Raw genomic sequence first — 22,192 nt, 5'->3', positions numbered from 1 at the left:
TGACCTGGATAGGGCACGTAGACGGCAAGTGACAGATGGGTAAGTGTTCGGAAGGAGCTACTAAAGGTGCTGTGATAGAGGGTGACAGGCGTGCTCATTTAGGGGCCGCTCTGGGAGGGTGTCCAGGAGGAGCTAACACTGTTGCTGGGGCCTGAGGCTGAGGGAGAGGCGGGGTCCTCTCAGAGGAAGAGCTCAGGCAGAGACCCTGAGGCTGCAGAGTTTGGTGAGCAAAGGGAAGGTCAGAATGAGATGAGTTGACAAAGGCGGGTGGAGCTGCGTCATTCAGGACTCTGCCGGAAACAGTAAGGAGGGTACATTTCATTGTACGTGCAGTGGGAGGCCATGAAAGACAAGAACGGAAGCACGGAGCCCAGGTCAACAGTTACCAGTCCAGGCAAGAGCTGGTGAGGGTGTGGAATTGGGCTGGCAGTGGAGAAGCAGATGGAGTTGAGGTATACTTGGAGTCAACAGGATGTGACTATTGTAAATTCTGTGTGTCTACCTTTAAAATATATTTAGAATCCTACTGCTTTATACTATGTTCACAGCCAACCTCTTGGTCTAAGCCATCATTATCTCCCACTTGGGTGATAATAACCTTCCAACAGGTCTTCCCACTTCCACTGGTCCCCTTGCATCTAGTCTCCACAGAACTAGAATGAGCCATTTAAAACATAAGTTAAACCTTGTCGTTCTTTGGCTTCAGACCATCTCATTCCAAATTTAAACTCTAAGAGTGGCCTCAAGGCTCTGTATTATTGAGCCCTCGTTTCTGCTGTGTGTTCCCTGTGCTCCACCCACACTGGTCTTGCTGTTTGATGAACCTGCCAGACTCACAGCCACCTCAGGACCTTTGCACTGGCCGGACCCCCTGCCCCAAATTCTCCTCTTCCAGACATTCGTGACAGTTCCTCAGCCATTGTGCTTCCTGCTCAGATGTCTTCACAATCCCGCCTTCCCTGACTGCTCTATTTACTGTCACATCTTCCCGCCACGCCAGCATCCCCTCACCTCTTTCCCTGCTTTTTTATTCCCCGTAGAACTAGTCACCACCTGACAGTCTGTGTATTTCCCTGTCTGCTTATTTGCTCTCTCCCTTTACTAGAATGCCACTTTCAGGCAGGAAAGAATTTTTTGATATCTGTTTACTACTTTATCTCAGTAGAACAGTGCCTGGCACATCAGAGCTTCTCAATAGCCAGTTGAAAAATGAATTGCTGAATGGATTAGATGTGAAAAAAAAAGAAATTGTGTAGTCAAGGAAGCCTAGGAGTCCACAGGTTTTCAGCCTGAGCAGCTTGGCGATGGTCATACCATTTATGGGGAGGAGGACGATGAGGAAAGGAACAGATTTTTGGGGTGAAGCAGGGTCTGTTTTGGCCATGTTCAGTGTGAGATGCTTAGTTTCCCTCAAGGTGGAGATTTCATGAAGACAATTGGATGTGTGTCAGGAACGCAGGGGTGAGGAGTTTGGGAGCTATCGGTGTATATAGAGGATTTAAAGCCATAGTATTGAGTGAGAGGGTGAGGTCATGTATGCGGTGTGAGCAACAAATACAGTGAATGTTTAGATTTAAAATAATGTATTACAGTAAAAGACACATTGCCGTTAATCCCTCCCAAAACACCCCCCTCAGTTTGAACACAATTATCCCATCATTCTTGCCACTTTCTGAAGCTGTTCTGGAAGTCCTCTTTCGTGATGTCTGCAGTTACATTGTCATGGCTGCCTCGATGTCCTGAATCAGTTTTACTTTAGTGAAGAGCCAGAAGTCACATGGTGCCAGATCCAGTGAATAAGGTGGATGAGGACACAGCGTAATGTTTTTATTTGACAGCAATTGCCACATACCAGAAGTGATATGTGACATGGAGCCTTTCCATTGTGATCACAAAATACGGTGAATGCTGCTGCTGTGTGCCATCCAACAGAAAGGCAGGGGTCTTTAATATGGGAAGCAGCGCATGGAACCTTAGTAATCGTGTGTGACAAGTTTCAACTTGTTCGGTGCAGTCAGTCAGGTGTGAGCTACCGTTGAGAGAAAGTGTGGTTTAAAATGTATCATAAATCATCCTCCATTATGACAATGCTCTGTGTCACACATCGTTTCTGGTACAGCAATTTCTGTCAAATAAAAACATTACGCTGTGTCCTCATCCACCTGATTCACCGGATCTGGCACCTGCAACTTCTGGCTCTTCCCCCAGGTCAAAATGACCATGAAAGGTAAATGTTTTAAATCAATTTGGGACACCGAGGCAGCCACAACAGCACAAGTAAAGACACTCATGAAAGAGGACTTCCAGAACTGCTTCAGAAAGTGGCAAGAATGATGGGATCAGTGTGTTCAAAGTGAGGGGGAGTATTTTGAGGGGGATTAATGGCAATGTGCCTTTTATTGTCATAATGTTTTTTTATTTAAACATTCACCATATTTGGTCACACTGCATATGTAGCGGTGTCGATGAAGAAGGAAGAAGGTTACCTGGGAGCCCAGGGCTCCCACATTGGCAGCTGGGTAGAGGAGACGCGTCCAGGGACTGCTGAGAAGGAGCATCTGTAATGACAGCAGGAACACAAGGAGAGTGGTACCGTAGAAGCTACAGGAAGAAAACAATGAAGAGTAATGGGTGGCCTGAGAAAGCTAAGGACAAAAAGTAAGTGTAGAGAGTAAGACACTGGTGGTCTTAGGTAAGTTAAAGAGAAAGTTTAGTGTGAAGAATGGTGGAAGATAACTGGAGATCGGTACATTATGGTCAGAGAATTGTGCATTTTAGATGAAACAAGTCTAGATGTCAAGGTCTAGGGTTTGGCTATGACCTTGGGTTAGTTAATTGTAGTGGAGGGACAGTGTTTTGCTTTGAGACAGTAAAATAAGTGAGCATCTAATATATTAGAATGGATGTTTACATGGGCTGTGATCATCTACACTGGGGGCAGGGCTTGGGGTTAAGAGTGAGAATGGGGAGCCAGGTGCCAGAGCCGTCAGTGTATGTGGGTCTGTTACCTGGTAGGAAACACGCTCGAAGAATGGTGGCAGGTGGCAGACATCGTGGCCTGAGCTTCAGGGCAGCAGGAAGTGCCTCCCAAAGCCAAATAGTAAGCCTGGATGTGCTTTGGGGAACGGGGAGAAGCCAGCCCTATGTCTGGCCTGGTGGGTACAAGTTTTGTGGGGGATTTTACAGCTGCAGCAGAAGCAGTGCACTCAGCTCGGGTTCTGTAAATAGCTTATGGATGCGTCTGGGAATTTGTGTATCGTGGAGTCAGATTCTAGGAGGGTGCAGCGGCAAGTCTGGGGGAGGAAAGAGAGCATTGGAAGGCTGCATGATCACACTGCAGTCTCGGGTTGAATGTCAAAGGTTGAAGCCCCGACCTTCTGCCTGTTGCTATGATAGAATCTTTCATAACAGCTAACTTTGAGTGTGACCCTATATGAGATGCCTGCCAGGGCGAGTGTTTGTTAACCGCTGCAGATAACTCGGTGAGTTAACCTCCTTAGAGCTATTTACCATCACCCATGTGAATGTGGTAGGGTGTCTGCCAAATGCAGTTATTGTGCTTTTGGCATGAAAAAGGCCTTTCTGCCAGTAGATGTTGGCTGGTGTGTTTAGCTGCTCGTGGAGGCCACTCCTGGAACAGGACAACAATGCCATGTCACCACAGAGGGAAGGATGCTTATCGTCCTGCTTTGTTACTGGGCCTAGTTCCAAGCCATTTGAAATATGCATCAAATGGTTCAGATTTGGTCATGAGCTCAGCACTGGGGCCCGGCCCCAGTTGAATATGTTTAAGATGATAAGGCGTATGTTTTATTCAAAAGTGTTACCTGTCAGTTGTGAGGAGTGTAAATCGTTCTTTTCTCTGGGACGGGAGGAGGCTGACTTCTTCTCTGACCTCTTCACCTTTACCCTTGAGGTTCTAGAAGCTGCGGTTTACCATGGACTTTAGAGTGGAAAGTCTACCTGCATGTAATAACACAGAAAACAGTGGTACTATCAGACCCTGGCTTTTGGAAAAGCCTTGAAATGCGGTAAAAAATTGTCACTGAGGAGGGTAGAGGCTGAAGAAGAGAATCTTTAAAGATTTCTAAGTGCTAACTGGGGTTGTACTTGTTTTCTCTGATGAGGAACAGATAAACTGATTAAGGAACTGATTGAGGACCAAATGGAGGAGGATTTTATACTGAAAATATTTTTGTTAGGATCTGTTCTGTATAAATGCAGAGCTTGTCTTACTCACTAGAAACTTTGCAGGAAGATTTCCCTCTCTGGAATGAAATGAGCATAATTTTGACATGGAAAGTGGATAACGATTTAGGTAGGCTTCCAGCCCTTTGAGTCTTCGAGTGACACAAAACTGTCCTGGGATAATTCACCACTGTGCTTACAGCTGGTAGTTCTCTGCTCAGTGATGGGGGTAGTCACATCATGTGCTCAGTTCAGTGAAGAACTAGTTAACTTGTCATTTAACTGTCCATGTGGATCGTATATTGATAATGTTACCTTTCGGTAGATGCAGCTTGTTATTTTCCTTTAGATCAGCCCTGAAAATGACATTTTTTTGTTCCTGTCGACTTCAGCTCTCAGGACTGCGGGTTATAGTGTCTGTATAAATGGAACTGTCACGGGCCTCTGACGACTCGGTAAACAATTCATTCTTTCCTTTCATGGCCCTTAGTGTCAGTAAAAATCACTGACAAAATAATAACCATGCAATACAGAGTGTCTTTTCTATTTTCTGTTTATGCTTTTCTTTGAACTATAATTAAATAATGTCAGACTTGCAACTATAACAAAATAGTATCTGCTTTTTGCATGTAATACAGGCCAAATTCTATAAACTTTAATTAGGCCAAGCTTGCACTGACCTCCGTAGGAATCTGGCTGAGGATCTCTTTTAATTACCTCTTCTATAAAATATGTAAGAATTTTCACATCACTTTTCTCACTCAAGGAACAATGCATGGATAGCTAAACTAATAAAATGTTTAAATAGATACAAATCAAACTTGAAAGGTTTAAACTGTTGTTTTCATCCTGTAAGTCAGCTGAGAAAAAGCATGCATACTGTAGTTCTAAATTATGTCCATAGAGTATTTCAAATTCAGTGAATTAACTCTCCTTTTTTTTCTATTTGAGCTCATAAATGTTAACCTCAGAAGTGCCTCAAATTCTTCCATTGAAATAAACTTGAACTGACAATAGCCAGATGATGTAAAATTGAAACTGAAATTCTATCCTTGGCCCATCCCATGTTTCTCCCCATAGGTATTAGAGGAATCATAGTCAAGTTAGTGTTTTTATTGTATGTGAACTGTAATATTTGGGCAAAACAGGGCATATAAATTTCTTACTGCCAGGAGAAAGCAATTACCAGTGTGGAGAAGATAGCTGGCAATAAATAAACAGAACTATGATAGATAGTGAGCGAGTTCAAAGATTTATTTAGAATGACTGGGCTTATAGAAAACAGGCCTTTATATTTATCATATGCCTTCATTCAAGGTTCTAAACAGAAAAGCCAATTATGTTGCCAAGCGCGTTTTTGTATGTTGTTTTAGAATACATAAACAATTGAGATATGCTATCTTGTACAGCTATAACCAAAAAGAAACTAGTTGTACATAGCAAAACAAAGAGCACTTTGAAAATGTAGTGTACCTGTGCTAATGTTGTGTAAGGATAATGGCTCCCCTTTCTCCAGCCCCCATGTCATGTCTGGGCGCCCTGGGAGCTGGGTGTGGCCCTGGTTTGCAGGCGAGGAGCCTCAGCTCAGCAGGTGCTCAGAAACTCCCCTGTCCCGCCCCAGGGCAGTACTTTCCACTTGCCCACAAGGAACCACTCCCAGCCGCCCCCTTGCCTTCTCTTTTGTTTTGAAAACAATATGCCAGGGGAATCTTTGAAGTGGTTTTGGAGGGGAAGCAAGAGGAATTTGATGACACAAGAGTCATCTTATTAGGTCGTCTTGTCTAAGTCTAAGCCCAACCCCAACTAAGGGCTGGAGAGGGAAGGAACTTACCTTAGAGCCAGTTTAACTCTGAAGCTTCCTTCCAGACACAATAGCAGTTCTTGAAATTCCTCACAGCACATCTGTCCACCCGAGATCAGCAGTTAGTATCTTGATATCAGTACAGAATTCAAATGCAGCGTATGAAAATCAATTAGCTCAAATTGTTTAAATTCTTTACATGTTGTTCAGTCAGACATTGACCCCCCCCCCTTTTTTTTTGGACTCTAGCAATACTTTAAGGAGCTACAGAGTCAAAACGATAATGGGAAAAAAAAGAATTGTGTCTCAAAAGGCACTTAGAAAATAGGAAAACAAGTCAAAATCTAAGTGATGAAAATTGAACTCTTTTGACTTGAGGAATTATAAATGAAAAGCACGTCTAATGAACTTCCTATGTTCGAGGAAGCTACTTTTAAAATGTACATTAAAAATAAAGGATAACATATTAAGGACAATTTCACTACCCAGAACTAATAATAAATAGTAATAAATTAATAGTTCAAATTTGTGTCATTTTTGTTCGCTTTCTTTACTGAAAAGAAATAAAACAATATAAAGCCATTGGCCCCTGTGACCACCACTCTCACCGTCACCTCCTCTAAGGCACCTCTGGTGATTTTAGTTTCCTTCATACTTTTCTAGAATATATATCCATAAGCTGTATGTAGAATTGTTTTGTGAGCATTTTAAAATTGAATTCAGTTGTATCATATTGTATAACATATTTCTTTACAGAGTATTTTTTCACTCAAGACTGCTTGGTGTTTGTCTCCATGAAGATATCCGAAGCTTAATTCAGCCCTCTTGCCCTGCTGAATAGCATGTTGTCGTATGAGTGTCCCCCTGTGATGTGTGCATTGCACTGTTTCTGACGGTGCTCCCGTCCTGCGGCCTGTCCCAGGGTGAGAGTTTCAGACACTTGTGTGATTGGTCTCTAGGGAACAGAGCTGGAGAGGAAGTGTTGGGTTGTAGGGTAGGTCTTTTTAAATTTTTATATTGTCTGCCAAAGCAGCTGTGTGTAAGAGATGTTATATTTTTCAAATATAATATCACCAAATACAATATAAAGTCTTTCAATGAAGACTTTAAAAAAAAATGTGTTCCTGTTAACCAAGGGTTGGCAAGCTAAGGCCTGCAGACTAAATCTGGTCTCCTGCCTGTGTTTGTAAGTAGTTTTATTGGGACACAGCCTCATTCATCTATTTGTGTACTGTTCATGGCTGCCTTCACGCTACAATGGCAGAGTGGAGTAGTTGCAAGAGAGCCCATATGGTTCTCAAAGCCCAAAATATTTACTCTCTGGCTCTTTAGAGGAAAAAAAAATGTTTTTTGCTGACCCCGGTGATAATAATATTACCTACTTATCACTCCGTTTAATCTTTTCTTGTTTTGCTTATTAAATGATCTAATATTCAGCCACATAAGTAAACAAGATGATTTCACTATGTGATAGAAGCAATGAAAAATGGTGACATGAGTGGGGTAATGACATTAGTTAGGGTGGTAGAGAGAGTCTGAAAAGATGCCATATGAGCTGAGGAAACCAAGGCTCAGAGAGGTTAAGTAATTTGTACAAAGTCACACAGATAGGAAGTGGCAGAGGTGACATTTAAGCTCAGGAGTAACTCCAATTATTGAGCTCTTTCCTAAGCTGTCTTCATATCTTCTCGTGAACACTACAGCAAGCAGATACGTAAGTGTTATGGCAGAGAAGCATAAGCAAAATGCTTTAGTTCTTCTGGGCTTGGCAGGCCAGAGACGGGGGTTCTGATGTGTTGAAATTTGGAATCAGTACCAATGACTGGGTTTGAATCATAGTCCCGGCACTAACTTTGGCCGAATCACTGAAATATGCAGTCTTCAGTGTGTTTTGGTGGGGCGGGGGTGGGAGGGAACACGTCTGTAAACGGAGGAGGGTGTTTGGACGATCTCCATGGGCTCTGCTGGCTCTCACTTTCTATGATGCTGTGACTTTAGGAGGTGGCATTTGATCTGGGCTTTGGAGGGTGGGGTGATTTTGACAGGCTGCCATGTAAATGAAGGGAAAAGGTATTCCAGGTGGTGAGAACAGTTTGAGCAAAAACACAGTGGCTAGTAACTGGAGAAAGAATAGTGGGAGTGGCATGTAATCCAGTCTGACAATGCTTGAGTTTTAATCCTGTAGAAGATGAGAGGCAAGCAGGGCCTGGCGCTGAGCTGAGGGCGGGCCTGGGAGTTGAGCTTGGGAGCTAGGCCATTCCCTGGAATTGCAGCGTTGGAAACATCCCGAGTCTCTTCTTGAGCATCCTTGTTGGGTGACTCGCCTCTCTCCGAATAGTTCCAGTGGTGGTGGGCTCTCTAGACTATCGGCTCCATTGCAGAGAGGTCTAAGTGTCAGAAAATTCTTCCTTACATCGAGTCAGAGCTTATGGGGTCTAGCCGTGCCTTTCCAAGGTGTAGACATGGAAGGAAGGTCACTGGAAGGTCAGAGGAACGTGTTCAGGGACGTGGAACCTGAGGGCCTGAGGGAGGCCTGTGGCAGCACACGTATGTGTATATGAACCCCAAAGAAGAGAACTGTACAAAACATCCCATTCACGAAATCTGTGCTGATCACCTGTGATGGGACCGTCGGGGGGCCAGCGCCTAGTGGTAAGAAGGAATTCCAGCTCTCACACTCTTCTCAGGCTCCTGGGACGATGGAGCAATAGACCCGATGACAGGACTCTGGGAGCCGCAGCAGGAATAGCTAACTTGGCAGACGGATAGGAGGTGAGGGCTCCTGGAACCCGAGCTGCTGGCCAGATAGCGCCCGGGGGTGGGGGGTGGAGCTAGGACCTCGCGTACATGGGGCCTACTTAGGGGCCTACTTGGGGACCTGGAGCCTATCGGTCGGTGGTGCGAGTGTGGTGTTTACGCAGTGAAGTGGCTACAAACAGGCGGGTGCAGAGACTGGGACAGTCACTGGGGCTGCGTTTGCCGTGCGAAGGACTGTATGTCCTGAAGTCTACAAGAAGCCAATATTCTTACAGTTTTTCCTCACTGATTCAGATGTAATGTACATATAGTCCTTTAAAACCTATTAGAAACAGGGAAAATAGGGAGAAAGAAATAAAACTCACTTTTCGTCTCACCAGAAATAACCACTGTTAAAACATTTAGTTCATTTTTTACCTACTATGTTTCTATGCATAGATACAGAAGAAAAGTATGATCTTATTGTAAAATATAGTTTGCATCCTCTTTCTAATGTAACTTTGTACGTTAGCATTTCCCAGATCATGCCACTAAAAATTATTTGAGACTTTAACTACTAATGACTACATATAATAAATAGCCCTAAAGATGACTGTATCTTATATTTAAATGCCTCATAATGGGTTAAATTTTAAGTCACTTGCATTTTTCACTATTATAAATAATGTGATAAGCAGCCTTGTTTGTAAGTTTGTATTCACATCTGCCTATTTTCTTGGGATAAGTGCAGCCGTGTCAGTGTTTGCCTTCTAAGCAGGGACATGATGGACTCTAGGATATATTTGAACAGCCATGACGATAGCAGCTGTGCAGGGAGGATGGGAGACAGGTGATCCAGAGGCAAGCAGAGGGAAGATGCTATTAGAGCGACTTAGGCCAAGTGTGAGGGTATAAGCTAACGTATCGGCAGCAGGAAGGAGAAGAGAGGTGACGGAACGACACTACCGTCACATTTGCTTGGGTATCGTCTCTGCATTGCTGCTTTCGCTGAGCCTGAGGGAAGCTATCGGCATTTTGTCCATCGTAGTTCAGAAGTTTAGAGAGTCTAAGGTGGCTGTAGTGGGGAGGGCGGAGAGGGTGACCAAGGTTAATGATTCTCTTCTCCGAGATAGGAAATACCGAGAGGGGAGAACAGGTCTGAAGGGTTGGCTTGAGGGGAGGAATGGATGAGCCCGGTATTAGCTGTATCAGGTAAAACTGTCCGGGAGATAGTTTACAAATTGATCTAATATAACAGCGGAGGAGAGGGCTCAGGGCAGGGTGTGAGGATGGGGGAGCCATCCCCACCGAGATGGTGGTATTGAGACCCTGGACGCAAAAGTAGGCCCAGAAATGGGGGTGTTTGTGAGAAGAGTACTTGGACATACTGGGGAGACTCCTTACTTCTAAAGTAGCCGACAAGTTGGAAACCAGAGAAAGAGCTAGGAGATAAGTAATAAGAAACCCAGAAGAGATAGGTGTCAGGGAAGCCAAGAGAGACAGGGTTTGAAAGGACAAGTCACCAAACTGTCAAGAAGAGGACTGGAGGGCATCCACGGGAGCAATTTCAATCACCTACAAATGCGGACGAGCAGAGTCAGAGGACGTGTGGGGCTGGGGCCAGGTTGTTGCCCTGTGGTGAGCAGTCAGGAGAGCGAGGGAGCACATGCATGTTCCTGGCTTTTGTCTACAGAAGCCTGTTGTGCAGGTAGAGAGGACAAGCTCATGGCCGCCGTGAGACAGATCAGCGGAAGCCTCACTTTCTCTTCTTGTTCATATCAGACAAGGGAAGCTAGATTTCTAAGTTGTCATGTGACTTCGATCACCTCTCCTACATTTGCTGTTTGCCATGTTAAAAGCCTTTTATTCATGATGAGTTTTTTGGACACAATACACTCTGTCCAAGCTTCCGATGAAAGCGCTTCTGCCCCAACTCCTAGCATCTTACTTCAAGTTCCGTTTCAACAAGCCGAGACCCCCATGTTTGCTCACACAAGACTCCCGCTCAGTTGTTAGGCTCCAGCACACTAATGTTTGGAATTGTAGTTTTAAAATTACATAATATGACTTGTGTCCTTGAAGTTTGACCTTTACCTGAAAGATTGGTCAAAAATGGTAAATGTTTCAATGTTGCAGTTTAGAGAATGGCTTTATTGTGTTGCCAAATGCTGAATGCAGAGAGCTTTAATTCTAACAAGCTCTAATTAGAAAGAGAAAAAAGAAAAAAAATCAAAGGATGATGTCAACCAGAATCAAAGTGAACCAGAACAAGAAATAACTTTTATTGGTTACAGAACATCAGCAATGTGTGGTATGACTTATTCACTTCCCTTCCCAGCAATGAAAACACTACAGGCTGTCTCTGGGGGTTCAGTCTTACTGAAAACATAATCGTTTTGATAGGTGCTTTTCGTAGGTAATGTGATGCTTTGGGGCTGCAGAAATTTATTTTTAGAGATATGCTAAATGATTCTTGGCTTTAGAAAACAAAACAATATGGCAACTGTTTCTAATGTAAGAAGTGGGTAGTCTATGCAGTGTGCCCACTGGTTTCTTGCTGAATGGTGACTTAGCCCATTTCTGAGTATTATTTCTCTCAGCATAATTGCTTTAAAGATGTTGATGTTGAAAAGAGATACCATTTTGTTAGAAGTTATTACGTTATAATAGAAAACAGTTGCGCATGTAGGTGATTTAATAGAAGATATATACATGTACTATATATATGTACACACACACACACACACACACACACAATTTTGCTTTAATAAAGGACCTGGTTATCTTTCTCTTAAGATGACAGTTACCTTTCTCTAAGACAAGATTTTACTCTGCAATCTCGCTCCTTTCTTCTTTCCATTTGCGTTCCTGTGACGTTCAGTATTATATCTTTTAATTCCCTTTGGCCCTCTCTTCCTCCCCATCCTGTCTAGAATGTTTAGGCCATTCCTTTAATCATTCTTTCACCATTCTTGTCAAATCTCTTGCTCCTAGACTTTTCGTTGAATCTAATTCAATCTGCCCAGGCTCAGCCTAATCATTCAACATCTTTGCTACCGTCCCTGGGCTGCTGTCAGTTAAACTTGACAATCATGCCAGTTGCAGCCTCCGTAAATCCGTGGTCTCCAATCGTTAGGTCCTCAGACGGCCTTAGTAAGCCTGGCTGTTTCCCTGAGCAGTTCTCCCCTTTGGGGTTCTTTTACACTTTCTCCCCCATCTTCAAACCTCCTCCTGGCCACCTGCCCCTTTAGTTCCAGAAAATGATCTTCAGTCCTGTTTTATTGAGGGCACTGGGCAGACTGCTGGACAGCCCCTGCTTCACTGCCCCTTCTCGTCACTGGCTGCACATTTTCTCAGTCTACGCCACCATCGTCATCATCCTGCGTTTTCTCCTTCACTCTGTCTGCAGGCTGCTTGTTCGCCCTTCTATTCTCTGGCTTCCATCCAGGCTGATCCTGGAGAAGTTTACCTGTTGACACCTGAGAGACTTTTCACTGTTCGCTTTCTTTGGCCCTGTGGTGTTCTAACATTACTGAGCTCTACCTGTAAGCATCTTCCTCAGTTTTTATGAAACCCCCTCTCTTTTGGGTTTTCTCCCACCTTAGGTTCTCACAAATTCAAAGTAGCCATTTTCCCAAAAGAACAGGAAAATATGTAAGCATTTACTACTTCACAAAATAATAATTGGTGTGATTGTTTACAATTCAGTATTAACTAAACTTCTAAAAATTGTTATACTTTTATGTGACATAAATGGATTACAATTCAGCATGTTACTTGTACTTTTGAAAGTGAAAACTATGTGCTAACCACTGCCTGGTCCCTCCCTCCCTAGCTGATGAAGGAGTTCCCCTTGCTGAGCATGTTCAACATCCACGAGAACCTTCTGGAAGCCCTCCTGGAGCTGCAGGCCTACGCGGATGTCCAGGCCGTGCTGGCGAAGTATGACGGTGAGTCCGCACTGGTGTCTCCCTGAGCACCGCTCACTTTTGATGGACGTACTTCAGTGATTAGATTGGAAGGATCATTCCGAACAGCACAGCATTTTGGCAACTGTCCTCTTAGAGAGTTTTCACCTATAGTTTTGATGGCATTTTATAGAATCGTAGAATTTCATGGTTAGTGGGCCCAGAATGTCGAGTGGCTGCTGTCGCCCTCCCGCCCTGCCCTGCCAGCCAGGTCCCTGCCACCGTCCCTGTCCACACAATCGGTACGTGTTCCGCTTGGCTCCCTCCGTGGTCAGGGACCTCGGACCCTCCGCAGGCAGCACGCACTCTGTGGGGGCGGCACTGACAGCTCAGCTCCTGCTGTTAGTCCACAGGGACGCTGGTCACGTTGGTCCTTTGGAGCAATTCCGAGCAGCCAGTAGCCCTGTTGTGACAACTCGGTAAACATCTGAAGATACAATCCTGTGTGTCCCCTTCATCCCGGGGCTTCTCCTCCTTCGGGGAATACCCTCACTTCTTCACATGATGTCCCTTTGCCATTCTGGTGATCCGCTCGTGAGCTTATTCCATTTTACCTGCTCTTATTATTGGTTTATACCAATAATAATAACAATAATAATAATATAATGATAAACAACTGACACATCTTCAATATTTGAAAACTCTTCTGTTTATGTTGCCATTCTCTATGAATCATTATTTGATTAATTGTACAAAAATTGTCACATAATTACATGCCATGATGTAGCTGCAGTAGTGTCTGCAGAATTTCATACTATTCTGCCTTATTTCATTAACTCTTCCCCCATATAAATATATTTGCTTATAAAATGGATGTTAGGGAGTACTTATACGATCACTTTGTACTTTATGAAATATTCTTTCTTTAGTGCATTTAAGGAATTATTCAGGTCAAAATTTCCAGGAATTCATCAAACATACAGAGCGAAGTGTAGTATTTAAGTCTTATGTTTGACACACAATTCTTCGTAAGGAATCTCTGAAGTAGGTTGCAGTTGTTACCCCCTACAGTTGGGGAAACTGAGGCATTGTGAGACTGTTTTTGTTGTTTTATTGTTAATTCTTGCTCAGATTTGTGGAAACGAAAAGCCCTCAGCCAGTCAGGGTATCTCTTGGCCTGTGCAAACGCTAGCACCCTGTGTAACAGGATACATGCTACTTAGCATGGAACTGATTTTAGAAAAGGAGAAAGGCATTTGTGGTGTATTTTATAGTAAACAAAAGAAAAACTGTTTGGCCTTTCTATCAGCTCACTTTCATTCTCTGTTTCTGTGCTGGAATTGCACTGTTCGGCTGACTGGGAGTCTAAGCCATGAGACTACCTCATAGACAAAATGCTCTCATGTTGATGGTCTTTGGTACCAAAGGAACCCAGTCTTGTATAGTTGGGTTCTAGGACCATGCACTTTTCCAAATGCCACCCTGTAGCCATCGGTGCCATAACAAGCTTCCAGTGTCTCATCGCCAGTGCCGGCTTGTACTCAACCGGATACATCAGGGCTTAAGAGAAAAAGATTTCACCAATAGAGCCTTTGGGATTGCGTATCTCTTAAGGCTCCTTTCATGAATATCTCAGTTCATTACAGAAATCATCAGCTTTGTATTATGACAGATTGTAAAATAAAGAAATGAACTCATTTGGAGACTTCTGTCATCTCTCTCTGCCCCATTGCACGGCCTCTGTTCCCCAACAGCTGAAAGCTGATTTATTAGATTCCGATAACATATGTTCCCATTATTTGTTACAATAGCCGTCCCACCCTCCACTAGAACTTGGCTCACACGGTGCACAATTCCTTTGTTGCAAATGGACAAACTCGCCACACCAGGGCTCTTGTGTTGGGTTTTGTTTATGTTGTGTACCTGGCAACAGACATGATGTTCTTATTCATTATTCATGGAAAAAAAGTCTCATTAGTGGCAGGACACATACTGTTGCTGAAATGCCTTGTTAGGGGTTTTGAGTTCAGCAGTTGTCAATAGACTGCAGATGACCTAACCCCGACTAAATTCTGGAGGGTGTTTTTGTGTGGACTTGGCTCAGGCCTGTGTCACTTACAGTAGAAACATGATGAAGTGGCTGCTGAAGTTACTGTTCTTGAGGAGTGAGCTGCAACCACACAAGCCTATTAAGACATGTGTCTTGCCCCTCACCCCATACCGTAAAATGGGCTATTTCAAGTTCATTCCTGCTGCTTTCCTGGAGACCCAGAGGACCTCTGCCGAGTTGTTGTCTCATTTTCTCTCCTGTGTGAGGAAGTGGGTGCTTAGAGGGTTTGGGGTGCAGACAGCAATTCGGGGTGCCCTGCTCTTCACCCTGGTTCAGATGTCATCATTCTACTGCATGAGATGCGGGAGGCAGAGCTCTGAATCCCAGCCTCCCATCCCTCTCCATACAGCCACACCCAGAGCAGCAGGATTGTACGTTATCTTTGCAAATTGGAATGCTCTGGTTGGGTAGTTGTTTCCTGGATGGCTTCTGGGTACAGCAATCCTTCTTTATTAGGTTAGTTAGGTGACTGAATTTTTTAAGTAGTATGTTGGGAAGTGACACGATGGGATTATTGCTGCTTTTCTGACCTTTGCAGAAAGGATTTAGAAATGTGGCAGGGCACGGCGTAGTGGGTGGGGAGAGCAGTGTGTTCTGAGGAAAGGAGGGCGGCAACGTGCATTCATTCCCTTTGCCTCATGCTTCTTCTTCTTCACCGTGCGTGCGTCTGTGAGTGTGCGTGTGTCTGTGAGTGTGTGTGTGTGTGTTTGTGTGTTTTGGCTTGGAGTTTTGAAAGTGACGTCCACAAACTCCTTTTGTAGTGAAGCCTTTTGGAAGTCCTGAATCTCGAGCAGGATGACCAGTTAATTGGTCACACTTCCTGGTCCTCTGCAAGCTAATGATGATTTTGCCCTTGAGACAACTTCTTATGTTGTTACAGCCATTAGTCTGCAATGCAGTCTTGCCATCCTCAGGAGTTTTCATACTCTTTCATTTTCAATTTGTTAAACAACATTTTGGGTGGGTAGTTTTTATCCAGGTGGTTGGTCCTGGTTTTGGAGTGTCCTTCGCACGATGACTAAAATGACACTAGCATTTATTCGGTCTTACGTGTCAGGGTGAGACGTGACTCTGAGCTGGGCATGTGTGAGCTGATTTCTTCTCACCACAAGCATATCAGGTAGATCCTATTATCAGCCCCACTTTGAGCTGTGCCCACTGGTGCAGAGAAAAGTAACTTGTTCAAAGGAAGAGCCTCAGATGTCAAAGTTAGCCATGAAGATGTTATGAGAGAACAGAGATAAACCGAGAACATTTCTTGTTTCAATAAGACGTGAACTTTATGAGGAAAGGAAAGCCAAAAGAAAAACTGAGGTGGTCTGACTCCTGGCCATGGCCTTAACCATTATACTTCCACTGTCTCTTCTTTTGGCAGTATTTTTTTAATTGTGTTTATTAATGTCGTTCTTGTTGTTGTAAGTATTAGGTACGACTTAATGAGAAACTATCATGTGCCAAGTGCATTGTAACCCTTGCCGTAACCCTGCAAGGAGGCAGTTACTCCATTTTAGCAGATGCAGAAACTGAGGCTTGTGAGTTTAAGTAACTTTCAAGACTACATTCCTTGCAAACTGCAGAACTGGGATTCAAGTCAGGTTATCTAGCTCTGAAGCCCATGTGTTTTTCATAAGCGTAAGCCTTACTAAAGTGACTTGCTCTGCCTCTCACTCCTCTTACAAAGGCATGCACTAGGCAGGCCAGAGCTGTGTGCAGAATTTCAGTAATGCCAAATTGTTTTAAGATTTCTTTGTAATCATTCCTTAAGAACGAGGTATATCTACATTTGCTTATCTTTCTGAAACTGTTTTCAAAATGTGGCTTTCCATCTTCAATCAACTTGGGCCTGATTTCTTTAGTCACAAAGGGGATTTGATGTATGGTGTTCATTTAATTTACGGATTATCATCTTTTCCCCCCCCAGTCATATATATACTACAAAAACAGAAATGTTTTTTACATCATTAAGTCATCAGAACCTTCTTTAGGAGCCATTACGGAAGTTGTTACAAGCTTTGGATTGCCTCTCAAAGAAGTTTAGGTGTCTAGGTTGAAAACTTAAGTCTCAAAGATTAGGGTGGGAATGTGGAGAAGAATTCATGCGTTTCTTATTCATTATCATTTGCGCATTTGATTTTAGAAGAACCCCAGGGAACAAGTGCGCTGTGCTTGGCAGTGCTGCAGGGCGCCTGTGGGAGCACGTGGCTGCCTCCTGATGGAGCTCCCCAGGCAGCCAGAGGCGGGCACTCCCGGGGCAGAACAGTGCCAGCCCCAGGCAGCCTGCTCAGCTCAAGCCCCAGCTCTGCCTTTCACTAGCTCAGTGAATTCAGCAAATTTTGTAACCTTCTAAGCCTCGGTTTCTCTCTCCGGAAATGGCTTGGAGGCTTAGAAAGGCTGAGGAACGTGCCCCAGAGCACACAGCTGGGAATCTGGTGTGAGGGTTAAAGTAGTTCATCCATGTTAAGTGTTTAGAAGAGAGTGGGGCACACAGTAGAGTTCAGTAACTATCAGCCATTATAAGGAGCCAAGGTCACCACCCCTGAACGTCACCGTCTCAGTCCATTTTGTTCAAATGGAAAATCATATATAAAATGATAGTCTTGTGCCCCCAAAAGACAGTGTTACAGCCGTTATTAAAATTAATTTTGGATCTAATAAGACAGATATATAGATATTTGCTAAGAAATGTTTAGTTTTATCTACATGTAATTCTTAAACTTGGAAAGCTAACAGAAAAATGCCAGGGATTTTCAGTCCTGATCAAAAGATAAATGGTTTCAGCCTTGGGACACTTTGCACCAGTGGGACTACAAATCCAAGCTCTTTTGAATGTTTACTCCTGTAGGTCATTCAGTGATGGCCCAATAAATTGGGGGGCAGACACCTCCCTGTGAGGGACAGCTGGTCTTTTTTATAGTCACGAATGTTATATAAATGCAACAACTATATCAAGACCATTTTTACTGATGCTATCCTAAATTAGTGTCATTATCTGCCATCTGGTAATGTGCAGAGGGCATACTCTAAGAACAGGACATGTTTCTAATATTGGAGGAAATGTTTTCATCTCAGTAGATTGAAAACATTTTAAAAGTTCTAAAGATAGTATTAATGAATCACTCTATGTGGAGACTGTTCTGAGAACAAGTTTTTTGTTGATATTGTTTTGCAGAGTCATCATGTACGGTAGTTATAAGTAAAAATCTCACAAACCTTATTCATTGTCCGAGCCCTTGTAACTAGCACGTGATGCTCAGCTATTATCACAGTCCCTTTGAAATGGTCACTGGATGTCCTGTATGTTGGTTAGGCTGTTTTCATGTTTGAGGAACAGGCAAGAATCAGAGGGATTTGAGACGCCAGGGGGACCAAGTAGTAAAATCTTTACTCAGGCTGTCCAGACCAACAAAACAGTGCTTTTCAGTCCAGTATATGGATGCTTGTAGATGCCACAGGCACACGCAGCTTCTGAGACATATCCACCACCAAATTAGGCTGCACTCCAGAAAGAAGGTTTGAGATGCAGTCAGTCCCTGTGTCAGACTGTAAGCCTTGTCCGGTCCCCTTGCCTGGGCTGGCTTTTTTGGAAAAAATCGAGGATACCAGGCAGAAGTTAGAGAGAATTCTTGTGTGAAAGATACACGAATGAATCACATTGCTGCTTCAGAGAGGAAAATGATTATCAGCATTGATGCATGGCTTACAGCTTCAGGCCTGCAGGCACAAGTCACCTAGAAACCAGGGCACCCTGTCCAGCTTTGCACTGGGTACCCTGCAAGCTCGGAATCGAAGAGGTTGGACTATCACGAGGAGTCGGCCTTTGGGATTACACAGTGATTGAGTGTCATAGTGCACATGCCATGAACAGGATTCTGGAGCGGACGTTATTTCAGTAGAGACTCTCTGCACGAGAAGCTTCGTCTATCTCTGATGCCAGAAGACATTTTATGAAGGCATCCATCTGTGATTCACATAGTTGGCACATGCACAAACCCTCTAAATTTATGTTGTCTTCAGTAATCCTTATTGCCCAGTTATCATAATTTACCAAGGTAACGTCCCTCTGCAGCCAGCCATGACCATAACTTAAACTGCTGTTCGGCTCCAGGGCACCAGCCACAGAAGGGCCCTCTGACACAGGCCTTCTGGGGTAATCCAATCCCAAAGTTGCACATAACATCTGGTGTTTGACTTTGTAGCATAGATGCATTTTTCTGGGTGTAGTTAAATTCACGTTGCTTGCTCCCCCCGGCCCCCCCCAATTACTAAGGTCATGTCTTATTTCCCGATTGAAGCACTGGACTACTAGGTGCTGCACCTTTCTGAGGTTCTGGTAGATCAATCCTTTTTATTTCTTCAGTGAAGTTTTCCCCTTTCGTTAAAAGAGGACTTTGGATTGGCTTTTTGAAGATGGGACAAAAAGACCTCACACTGTTTGGAACCAAAAACATTCTACATTTCCATTGTTTTCTTTGTATCATATCATGGAGTAAACTGAGAAATTTTATTGAAGACAGCCACCTGGGGACAGCACCACATTAGAGGACAGTAGTGATGCATCATAGTCCACAAACAGGTGGGAAGGAGAAGTGGGCCGCATTTTTGTTTGTCATTTTTGTCTGTTTGGTTGGTCAGTTCATGGTAGGTCAGTTTGTGGCTCCAGAGGAATCTGTTGGAAATACAGACTTCAAGTGTATCGATTTGTTGCCTGACCAAGATACTTGATACTCCATAATCTTAAATGATTACAGAGAGTACTTAGGTTAATTTTTCAAATTAATTCATCAAGGACCTATGAAACCCTTATGTTGAAGATACTAACATTTAGGTGCTTCCAGATTCAGAGGTGAATATGATCTGTTCTGTGTCACCAAGAAGCTTTCAGTTCAGTGAAGAAAGATGTTAAAAAAAACAAACAAACACGAAAAATGCCAACCCATGAACCCATGCACAGTGAACCTGCTGGAAATGTGCTGTGGGGAATGCAGAAAAAGAAAGTTTTGAGAGCAAGCCCTATGTCCGTTGCTTCTCTAACACTCCCGTTCTAGGGTAGCCATTCAGACATGAAAGGGAGCCGAGACTCTAGACGTACTACTCCTCTCCTGCGAGGGGCTTCGGGACTTAACTATCTGCCGCTGCTACCTCTCACACACCATTTTAGATTTATAGATATGAAAGTGACCCTCAGTTGACCGATCTCATGCATAGGAACAGTAATGATTCTTTTAAAATTACATCTCGATTGTTATTATTGTAGATGAACAAAAGGAAACTAGGTCAAAAGATTATCACTGAAAAATTATTCCATCCTAAGTTTTTTACTCCGTGGGATTTCAGACACATCAAATCAACAGTTTGACTCATAATCACATAAAATTCTTCCAAGATCATTATATTGAATTTCAAGTTTGCTCTTATAAGCCATTTATGACTTTTGAAAAGTTAAGAGTCATTTTCCCTGAGGAGACCTTTGCTTTCAGCAGCTTCATTCCCATAAAGGGTCTTTGGGATCCAGAAGATAATGTAGTTTGCCTTCCTAGTTTCTGGCCAAACGTTTTTCTACTTTTCTTCAACCTTGTTTCAGCTTTCACTTTTGCTTTCTTCCTCCCCTACTTTTTCATTCTACAGCTATTTCAAATAGACATCTAGTATAATTTCGTGCATTCTGCTGGAATGCCATAAGCAAAGATAAACGCAGTACACATGTTGAGAAGTAAGAGGTTATTGACTCCCTCCTGAAACACCCATCAGCACTGAGCACGCTTGGCTCCCAGAAGCTAAATTAGATATAGGTGTTCGCATATCGAAGGAAGCTGGTATCAAGTAATGTGAGATGTTAGTACGTTAATTTAAGATTTCATTCAGCAAACACCAATCACCAACTATGTTTCAGCCATTGTTCTGTATTCTGGGTACAGCTTTTACTCCTAAAGCACACCAGGTAAGTAGGAGAGGGAAATAAGAGGTCAGACAAGTGCTGTAAGGATGAAGACTGATAATTTAACCCAAGACGGAAGGGACAGTTCACCTGGGGCAGTGAAGGGAGCCTGCCCCTTGGAGGTGGGATCTGAGCTGAGCCAGCAATGAAGCTGCTAGAGGCGAAGAGCATATTGAAAGGCTTGGGGCAGGACTAGCATGGCTTGTGTGGAGAACTGCACGTACCCCCCAGAGCAGAGGGATGGAGGGCTGTAGCTGGGTGAGTTAGGAGGGATGAGACCTCAGAGAGTTTGGGGTCTAGCTCGGATTTTATCCTGAAGCCCATGGAGAGACCTGGAGGCCATTTCAGCAGAGAAAGGGCTTCAATCTGACCGCAAAGTGAAGAGACCAGCACAATGGGTTCCCCTTTGCTCTTTTTTGACTTGAGGTGGTTGAGAGATGAACACACGATGTGAAACGCTCAGACGGGAAGGAGTGGAGTGCCACTGAACGGGACTGGTAACGTGATTGGAGACACTGTGAAGAAGCAGAATTCTGTTCTTTAGGGAGACATTGGCTAGGTTTTGCAAACTGTGAGCAGAAAAGAGTTACTACAGTTTGATTTTTCTTCTTTAAACAATAAATGGAATGCCCAGTGCAGGAACTTTTTTATTTCCTGGGTGATTAGAACTTCCTATTTTAAACCATACCACTTAATCTCATTTGCTGTCTGGTGACCTCTTACCTACAGCAAATGAAGGCCCCTGTAGACCCAGCATGACCCTTAGATATACTGTCTTTGGGGCCATGTGACTAAGACACGTGAAGGACGCGTGTCAACCATGGAAACCTGCCTACTTCTGCTGAGTCATAACAGTGACACATCGTAGTGGAACGTGGGGAACAGGTGGCATGTCCACCTAGTCTTTCAAGGTTGTGAATTTGGAGACAGTGGAGTATATGATGTGAATGGCTGTGTGTAGGTCTACAAGTCTCCTCTGCTAAAAGCAAAGCATCTGGTAAATTCTTGCCTTAGTGACACTTCAGTTACTACTAATGTAGACAAAGCCTGAGAGTAATTAATACCCTGGATTTAATTCTTACCAAAAAGGAGGAATCTTAAGAGAAGGAGACCATGTTCTCTTATAGCTCATAATAGTAAAAGAAGGGAACATTAGTCATAGACATATTCTCTGAATCAGAAAACAAACAAATAACAAAAAATCAAAGCCATACTCTTTTATTTTTAATTCAGAGAAAAGATAAATGTAAACCCATACATGGAGATTCAATAAATAGCTTACTTTGTGATGACATTATTTGGAATAGGAGATACAGAGATTTATTTTTTTTTAAATGGAAGTTGGTTCAAGAAGGATGGGAGATTCTAAAAGATGAGATTATAGTTGTTCTGAATGGAAAAAAAAGTAAAGGAAATCATTTGATTAAATCATTTAATCTTTTGCTTCAAGTAGATGAAAAGATCAGAAAGACGTAGAGCTAAATAAGTACATACAAATGAGGTAGAAATCTCCA

General features: G+C 43.3%; 1 protein-coding gene across 9 annotated transcripts in view; it reads left to right on the top strand.

Annotated features, from left to right (window-relative positions):
* The window catches only part of ST7 (suppression of tumorigenicity 7), a 257,050-nt gene that overhangs the window by 181,835 nt on the left and 53,023 nt on the right, over positions 1 to 22,192 (top strand). For all 9 annotated transcript variants that reach the window (XM_074315680.1, XM_074315683.1, XM_019743205.2 and 6 more), the window contains one exon: positions 12,561 to 12,675. In XM_074315680.1, the coding sequence (XP_074171781.1) occupies positions 12,561 to 12,675 (115 nt within the window). The remainder of the gene's footprint in view (positions 1 to 12,560; positions 12,676 to 22,192) is intronic.

Source organism: Rhinolophus sinicus, linkage group LG11, assembly GCF_036562045.2.
Source record: "Rhinolophus sinicus isolate RSC01 linkage group LG11, ASM3656204v1, whole genome shotgun sequence".
Lineage (NCBI taxonomy): Eukaryota > Metazoa > Chordata > Mammalia > Chiroptera > Rhinolophidae > Rhinolophus > Rhinolophus sinicus.
Note: the sequence above shows the minus strand (reverse complement) of the source record. Positions and strands in the feature narration are given on the sequence as shown.